General features: G+C 52.1%; 1 protein-coding gene across 1 annotated transcript in view; it reads right to left on the reverse strand.

Annotated features, from left to right (window-relative positions):
• ATP13A2 (ATPase cation transporting 13A2) overlaps positions 1-7,659 on the reverse strand; it is a 70,817-nt gene extending 63,158 nt beyond the window's left edge. The window contains exon 1 of the mRNA XM_084651666.1: positions 7,564-7,659. Coding sequence (XP_084507792.1) covers positions 7,564-7,594 — 31 coding nt within the window. The 5' untranslated portion in view covers positions 7,595-7,659. The remainder of the gene's footprint in view (positions 1-7,563) is intronic.
• Between the last annotated feature and the right edge of the window lie 1,752 nt (positions 7,660-9,411).

The raw sequence follows: 9,411 nt of genomic DNA on the forward strand, positions 1-9,411 counted from the left end.
CACGACATGCCCAAAGGCGGGCTGGGGCTAAGACAGGCCGGGGCTAAGGCAGGCCGAGTCCCGCCTGAGGGCAGGGGCTCCGGTCGTGCGCAGCCCACGTAGCGCACCTGGGCGCAGGGCAGCCGGATGGGTCAAGTGGCAGCTGGATGGGTCAGGCACAGGGGAGGTGTTTAGCGGGAAGGGGGGGGGGCGCGCGATTGCCCATTAGAGGAGGGGCAATAAGCAGGGCTGGCACGCAAGAGTGAGTTCGGGCCATGTTTAAGGTGGGACCTGCAGTGTCACTGGGGAAGGGAAGTCCCAACAGAGCATGCCCACGGCCCCGCTTCTCACACTCCTAGGGCTGGGCTCGGCCCTGGGGCTCTCCAAGGGCAATGGAGCACCGGCCTCGAGAAAGGGCTGCCTCTTCTCATAGGCAGAGCGGGGACAGAGAACGCCTGCGTGGTTAAAGCCCCAGGGCTGCAAATCAAGAGATCTGGGCTCTGTTCCCAGCTCTAAACACAAGCTTGCTGCCTGATCTTTCATGACACCGAGGCACAGAGAGATATCCCTATTTCACAGAAGTGGGGAGGGTAATAATTGCCTTGGGGGTGGGAGGCTTTAATTCTTGCATGTTTGCAAAGTGCTTGGAGATCCTCAGATGCAGGAAGGGCCGTTCAAAACAGAAGTACTGGGTTAGGTGGCACAGCAAGACAGGGGGCTGGTGGCACGGCCTTAAAGACCATTTCTCTCCTGCTGGGCAAGTCAGATAATGTCGTCTATTTGCAAGATCCAAACCCCGAGATGCTGCTCTGTCATGTCAGCTCACAGCTGGAACATGGCCTGGTTTTAACCAGCTACATACACTGTGGGAGAAAGGGAGGAATATCTTAACCAGCTAAAAGTAAAGGGGAAGTTTAGGTACCACCCAGAATGCAGTAACCAGAGATGCAATTCAGCCAGTTCTTGAGAGGAGAGGGCTATGGGATCTCAGACAAACACAAGTGGTTGGGACCTTGTCTGTGCATTATCCCACAGATGGGTCCTACAGCAGAGCGCACCAGCCCTGCACTGAGCCACTGGCTCTGTACTGATTCAGAGGTAAGAGCGCCCCCTTCTGAATCAACACCACCGTTACCTGCAGGGCAGGCCTGAACGTTACCCTCCCACTCCGCAACAGATCTGGGGGCTACTGCACAGGCTCAAGGCCAGGACCCATGTGTATTTCATTCCTTTGTGCTCCAGAATCTCACCTCTCACCCTTATGGCGAGAAGAAAACCTGGAAAACACGAACCAAGCAGATCTGATGCAAGAATTTGCAGAGAGCCTGAAACAACAGCGGCAAGAGGCACGTCCTGCCCCGTGCGTCTCCACAATCGGCTTCATTGTTCCAGTGGAACGTGGCCGTCTTGGTTCCAGAGTGAGAGCATTGGCCAAACCCAAGCGAGGGCTTTGGCTATTAGGACAAAGACCCTGACTTGGGGTGGGGGAAAATGAATTCACAGCACCGTTAACCAGATGATCTGCTGAGCTTTGTAGCAGTTCAAGCTTTTCCCAGGCCATTAGGCTTCACTCTTAGATACAGAAAGCTACAGCACTTGAGCCGGAGGTCAAAATTAACCACACTGTTTATTTTGGAAAGAACACAAGGACAACGACGATACGTGAGCAGTTTCCTTTCATCCCCGTGGCCCAGCTACACCCATGCATCTGCTGCTGAAAGAAGACACCTGCCGGTCTTGTCGTACGTCACACAGCCATCTGCTCAAACAGAAGGACGTCAAGACCAGGACTGTGATCCTGCATCTGAGCCATGCAGGAACCAGTCACTTCCTCCCTCTAAAACAGACGACTCAATGGCCTTGTCTACACTAGGGAAAGTGAGGGGGTTTGCACCATGATTGGTCTCATGCTGTAGAATCTTAGTGTAAACAGGGCAAGTTGGAGTTATTCCTCAGTTTGGCTGGTTGAGCTGAAACCTAGGCTCCCCCTCGGTTTCACCAGCTAAAACAAGATCTTTCCCATTTCCATTAGAATGGTACAGTATGTTCTAGCTATGTAAGGGAGAAGGCACCCATCACCATAGGATATGGGTGCCTTGGTCTTTAATACATTTGTTCTCACACCAACCCAGTGAGGCAAGGCACAGTTATCCCCACTGCACAGATGGGGAACTGAGCCACAAAGAGACTAAGTGACTTGCCCAAGGTCACCGAGAGAGTTTGTGGCAGATCAGGGACTCAAATTGAGGTCTCCCAAATTCTACCCTAACCGCTGGACCAGGGGCTAGAGATTGTGCTGTAGAAACACATGATCCCTACTGCAGATGTTCTGAGTAACAAGCAGGCACACAAGAAGAGGACCAAGCTCTACTCCAGGCTACAGCCAAGATTTCCAAGACTAAGAATTCTGGATCGCAAGTTTAGACACTGTGAAGGAGGCCTGGATTTTCAGAACATGCTGATCCCTGCTTGCACCCCAAAGCACCCTGTATCCACACCCTACACACCATTGTGATAGTCTTCATACAAAACATACCTTGTGAGGTCTCATTTGAAAACTACCACCACCCTGGTCAATGAGATCACGGTGAAATACATAGGTAGCAACATTATATGTGAAGTTATAAATTCCCCCAGTAGGATGTTACTTGTCTAAAACCAGGCAGCCCTGTCTAGGCAAAGTTGTTAAACATGCCCAGCCTGAACAAAGGAATGAGTGTTTACGTCAGTTTATACCTATGTAGAGAACAGGGCCATTACCATCACGGCAGCAGGAGGGCGGGGGGGGGGGGCCGGGGGAGATGGCAGGAAACCAAAGAATTTGCATTTCAGCAAACACAGGTGGGGGAAGAGAGCAGGGAGCCTTCTTTCCTACCAGACTCCGTGTCGCCCCTCTCACGGCTTGAATGAATTTGACCATGGGGGCATCTTTCAGAAAAACCCATTTCAAAGAATCAACGGCCTATAAAAGAAAGAGGCAGAGAACGCCAAGTTCTCTCTTTTACCTAAGAAGCCAAAGGAACCAGCATCTTTGGGCCTTTGGAAGAGATCCCGACCAAGGAGGGATTCACACCATCTTGCAGGAAGACCGTGGGTGAGACAAGCCATCTTGGACAAAGCACTGAACCAAAGCTTGTTAGACTGAAGTTTTAGATGTGTGATTTCACTTTTATTTGCCGGTAACCATTTCTAACGTGCTCTCTTATCCGTGAACTCAAAGTCCGATCTTCTTTTGTTAATAATGTCATGTTAACAAGTGAATGTCAGCTCCAGCTGGTGTGACAATCTCCTTAAAGTTTTGTCTCCTTAAAGGAATAAATGGATGTTCTTAGCCCGCTGAACTAAAGCGGGGGGCTGGGGGTGTTGGGGTCACCGGCTAAGGCTGGTAAAGATAATATGTCTGTGATAAGTGCTGTCAGGCAGTTGGATTCAGCACAGAGGAGTCAGAGCTGTACCGCTTACAGAACATGAAGTGAACGCTGGCTGTTAGCTATTGGCCCCTCTTGAGTTAGAAATGGCACAAATTTAGATTTATCTAATGTGTCGTGGATTTTACCCACGTCATAAAAGCCATCACACCGTTTGGCATCACTAGCGCCCACAGGATGGGCCCGGCAGCTGAGCACTGAGATGCACTGGTCAAGCACCACCTGGGAAGTTTATACAGGACCTGTCATTAGTAACACCCTGTGAAATTAAGGGTGGCCCCTTTAAATCTGAATTTTCTTATGCTGATCACGGAGGCATTGATAATATATGGTAAATGACCTCTGGATCAGCGAGCCCTTTCGCTTCTGTTGCACTGGAAACATTCACTCCGTTTTACATAAAAGTACATAAAACAGGGTTCCTGCCCAAAGCGGAGCTGCTCCCCAGGGTCAGACTGAATGCACCATTCTGCAAAAACTCCTACCTGGCGGTCATGAACCTCAGTCAGAATTTCCTCTTTGCAAGAAGAATCAAAACCAATAATGAATGTAAAGTTCCCTTTAGAGAAGTTCCATGTGCGGCATAGTAAACAGCTGGTCCCTACCAGTGCTATCAGCTCCTCTCATTCCCAGGAGCAGCAAATTCATCCCAATCACTTGCAAGGCACATTCATTTACTCACCAGAGTCTCGACTGGATTAATGTAATTGTGGGGAACTTTCAGGATCTCGCCAGTACGTAGCAGTTTATTCACTCAAAGTGCATTTGACTGGCTCATTTAGAACAACAGAAAGACAAATCCACGCTTACCGTGTCCCTTTCTTATAACAATATTAATGCACATAGTCTATTACCATACAGGCATCTATGCAAATCATTTACCTTCTCACATCACTGTTCTGATGTGCCCTGCGGAAACTAAGAACTGAAACCCATTATGAAGTCGAGAAGTAGTACGTTACAAGATTTCAGTTCTGCCAAAGTCAGTTGGTATAGGGAGTGGGGCGGCGGGCGGAACCCAAGAATAACCCTGACCAGCTGTTTACTATGCCGCACATGGAACTTCTCTAAAGGGAACTTTACATTCATTATTGGTTTTGATTCCTCTTGCAAAGAGGAAATTCTGACTGAGGTTCATGACCGCCAGGTAGGAGTTTTTGCAGAATGGTGCATTCAGTCTGACCCTGGGGAGCGGCTCCGCTTTGGGCAGGAACCCTGTTTTATGTACTTTTATGTAAAACGGAGTGAATGTTTCCAGTGCAACAGAAGCGAAAGGGCTCGCTGATCCAGAGGTCATTTACCATATATTATCAATGCCTCCGTGATCAGCATAAGAAAATTCAGATTTAAAGGGGGCACCCTTAATTTCACAGGGTAAATTCTCTGGCCTATGTTATGCAGGAAGTCAGACTAGAAGATCATAATGAACCGCTCAGGCCTGGGGGAGGCGGGGGAAATCTATGAAACTGACATGATTTGTTTCCAGGCTGTTACCTCAGTGCATTTGACAGAACTTTACCATCAGTTTCGCTGCTTCCTGTCTACTCAGGCCACCATCCCAAGAGCCTTATGCAGGTGCTTCACTTCGGGCAGTGAGAGGTCCGGTGTTCAAGTCTTTGCGGGATCAGGACCTTAGCTCTCTCTTTGGAGAGCATGTTTAAAAAGTTCCAGGACTCGCTATTTATAGGAGGGCTCTGTCAGATACTGGAATTTTTAAAAAACCCAGTGGGGGGAAAAAAAAAGAAAGTTGGCAGTGGCCCTTTAAAACAGAAAGCAGCAAACAAATCTGGTTTTCTTCAGCATTCCTAAAGCCCGCAGCTGCAGTGTATTCACCTGGGTAAGCCCTGTCCACACTAGGTAGGTTCTGCCCAGTATGATTCGATCAGGACAGTTGGTAGTTGAACCATCAAACCCCTCCGAGCAAGGATGCGGTTATATAGTTCTGAGCGCTGATACTGGTACAGCTTATGCCAGTTTGGGAGACTGGCATAAAACCAGGGCTATACTGGGAAGGCTTTGCCAGGACAGCTATACTGTATCGCCAGCAAAAGTGTGTTCAGTACACCTGGCACACTTAACTGTAGACTAAGCTGTACATGCATTAGAAGCCACCTTCCTGGATCATTTCTAGCTAGACTGCCCGCTGTCATGGGGGCTGGGGGGGGCGGGGGGGCAGCCTACCTATGACAGGCTCCACTAAGGAGAATGAGCCAACCCAGATCCCCCCGTGACTACTTGCCTACATAGCTGGGTGACAGTTAATTAGGTAACGAGCGTCTGGGCCTAATAAAGGCTTAGCAGGGCTCAGGCTGGAAGGCGGATGCTGCTCCCAGTGGCATCTCCCTGGAGAGCGAGTCTCACAGGCAGAGGAACAGGCCCAGAACACAGTGCAGCCAGGCAAGGCACTAGAGAGCCCAGGAGAATGAACTGGGTGTGGGATGTCCTGGCTCAGCAAAGAGTGGCGCACTGTCTGGGCAAGACTGGCATCCGGCCGAACGCACAGAGGCCCAAGCTCCAGGCAGGGAATTCGGCGTGAGAGGGCTCCAGGGCTAGTGAGGGGAGATCAGACTGATCAAACCACTGGCAGAGAACTCCTGATGGGGTAGCTGATGGAAGCTTCTGTTTGTTTTCCTGTTGCCCTTTTTGGTTAAATAAACAACACCTTCCAAAGAGGGTGCTCTTTACTACTCGAAAGGCCTGCTTGGACTTGTTTATACCCTGGGTGAGGGGAAACTGAGGTAGTGGCTCACCGGCAGTGCTGCGCCTGATCACAAACGGTGCGCTGGGGGTCACCTCCATGCTATTAGACCCCCTTTTTTTAAAGAGTAAGTGCTAAGCCGCCCAGCGAGGGTCCCCACACCTCTCAACTCCAGGACTCAGCTGCCACCTCCCCTTTTGCTCTCAGGAGCAATTTACAACTCGAGAAGAGAGACTCCAGAGTGGTAGATCCTTATCAACTGAAGACTAGCGGCAGAATGCTCTCTAGATCCCTGGCGGGCTCCTTTCCCTCCAGGGGCTGCGAACGCACAGTCAAACACAGCTAAAAATACATCAAGACTTCCCTAATGTCAGTCTGGTGCCTAAGCGACTTCGACAGCAGCCCCAAGGACAATGGGTGATTGTAAAGGGGATAGGGAGCCTCTAAGCCATAAGCTGGACAACCCCTGGTCTAAGACACGCAAGGGATGGGACAAGACAGTACCTGGGAAATAAGTTTGCTGATCAGAGGCGTGTTGGAGACTCAGTGCAGCCCAAGGGACCTGAATGTTCCCTGCTCCCCAGTTTGGCAAGGGAGGGCTGTTGAGTGGAACAGCCCCAGAAACACAAACCACCAAACAGGTGCGTGCCATCTCCGTGACCTCGGTAACGCTGTGGCGTGAGTCCTCCTGCTCCCACAAACGGCTACCCCCCAAAGCAGCCTGCTCCCCTGAGAGGGACCGTGTCATGGGGCAGGTCCAAACTGCCCATCTTAAGAAAGCTTTGGGGGTGGGAAGAGACAAATAGATCATTCAAAGAGCAGACTGCCAGAGCCCCAGGGGTGGAGGCAGGTGTGTGTGAATGAAACCGATTCTCCTCTTTGGCGGGGACAGATACAGCTTGTTCCCAACGGCTCACAACTGTTTGCACATCAAACAACCCCAAACCAAGCCAGCCAAGGCCCCAGTAAGTGGGGCAGGATGGGCTGGGAGGAGAGAATCAGAACGGACTCACATAGCTTGGAGGTTATTCATCTCCCCGCCCCCACGCTCACAGTAGGCGGTTACCCCACTTTCTCCACACTGCCTCCCACCGCTCCCCAGAAGCATCCCACCAGCTGCGCCCCAAGATCCGTCTGGCTCCAGCATCCCTGTCAATCCCAGCAGCAGCGTCCCCAGCTTTGCAGAGCCCAGGCTTTGGGGGCGTGCGATGCCCGTAGCGCCCTGCTCCGGAATAGCAGCGCGAGAGGGATGCACAGAACAGCCCCCCCCGGGGCGCCGGCTCTTACCCTAGCTGGGGCCAACGCAACTTCCTTCCCCTGCGGCTCAGCTCCCCCCCCGCAGCAAGAGCAGGGCTGCAGCCCGCTCGGGAAAGCGCCCTGCCCGCAGCCGCCCCGCCTGGCCGCGGGGGCTCCTGTGCACGGCCCGGAGCTTGCAGCCACACCCGAGCCCCCGCTCACCTTCGCTCATGGCGGCCCCGGCTGCGCGCATCAGCAGCACCCGGCGCCCCCCGGGAGCCGAACCCGCGCGCGCCGCCCCGGCCCCTCTGCTTCGGAGACACAAAGGAGCCGCAGCTGGCGGGTCAGCGGGGCGGGGCTCGGCCGCGCAGGGGCGGCTGGGAGTTGTAGTTTCTCTCTGCCCGGGCGTCCTCTCGGGTCAGGGTCCTGTCTTTACCCAGGACGCCAGGTCAGCTGCCACGACGCCCCCAGATCATGACCCGCAGAGGGTCTCCCGGTCCCGGCACCGATTCTGAGCCCTGGTAAGAGCCCGCCTGCGGCAGGACTGAGCTGGGAGGGCGCCCCAGGGTATTAGACACACTCCAGCGCCCCCGGTTTACAGATGAGAAACTGAGGCACAAGCAGAGGACTGGGCTTGCCCACGGTTACGCAGGGGGTAACCCACTTCTGTGGCAGAGGCAAAGTCCACTCCTGACTTCCCCTCCTTTGCTTTAGCTGCCCAACTACTGACACACACTATCTAGAGCTCTGTGTGTCCATCCATCTATACTTCATATGTACAGTTATGGAACACACTCTCTCTCTCTCTTCTGTGATCCGCCCAATTAGTCCCCTTGACGCTGACCATGCCACTCTTGGGGGCCAGGTAGGTCATTATCTAGTCCATTCTACTCAGCCAGTGCAGGATGGTTCTGTTCACTGTTTGCCTAGTGTGCCATGAAGCCTGGTTTTAAATGACTTACTGAGGCTTCCACCATCTCCCCTTGGAGACTATTCCTCATGTGAACTGACCTTCTCAGTGGGGCAATTAATCCTAATTATACTCTCACAGGCACTATAAACAATTCCTCTCCCTCCCTGGGATTTTATTTCTCATCTGCTAGTTATATCTGCTAGTAGGGGGTGGCTCATTGCTAGTGTTTACCATATTATCCTCAAAGCTCATGCTTCAGGGTTGAAACTGGCCACCTCCGGGGGTCAGGAAGGGCACTCCCCCCAAGTATTCTGTTATTTTTTAAAATCTTCCTCTGAAGCATCAGTGATGGCCATGACTTTAAATGGGACATTGGATGGCATGGGGCAGGGCTATGAGGTGGCACCCAGCATTTTCTTCCTCCGGTGCTTGGCTGGTTCTTGCTCAGGCGTTCAGGATCTCATCAGTCATCATAGGTGGGGTCAGGAAGGAATTTCCCCCAGTGACCTTGGCAATTTTTCACCTTCCTCTGCAGCCTGTGGATCCAGGTCACTTGCTAGGATTACCTGGGTGTATCTTACATAATTCTTTCCCCATCATTACAGGGGACTTGGTGCACCTTGGTCCCCACTATTCTCAGCCTGTGGCACAAAACAGTCTAGTTTCAGTGTGGGGTGGGGTGGGTGGCCTGTGATACACAGGAGGTCAGCACAGATGATCTAGTGCTCCCTTTGGGCCTTAAACTTTATGACTCTACAGTTTCCCTTTGTTGTTTAAACCAAGCTATGCCTCGTTGACTTTTAAGCTTTCCAACTGAGCATCGGCTTGGCCAGGTAAGCTGAAACAAAGACTCAGCATTCACTTGTCTCTTTCCCATGCCTCCATAAATAGGGCCCTACCAAATTCACGGCCATAAAAAATGCATCACAGACTGTGAAATCTGGTCTTTTGTGTGCTTTTGCCCTAAACAGAGTTGACAGGGGAGACCAACATTTCTCAAATTGGAGATCCGGACCCAAAAGGGACTTGCGGGGGGCGTGTGTGTGTGTGTGTGTGTGGGGGGTGTTGCAAGGTTATTTTAGGGGGGTTGCGGTATTGCCACCCTTGCTTCTGTGCTGCCGCAGCCTGCGAAGCTGGGTGGCTGGACGGTGGCAGCT

The sequence above is a fragment of the Lepidochelys olivacea genome, assembly GCF_965140295.1.
Source record: "Lepidochelys olivacea isolate rLepOli2 genome assembly, chromosome: 18".
NCBI lineage: Eukaryota > Metazoa > Chordata > Testudines > Cheloniidae > Lepidochelys > Lepidochelys olivacea.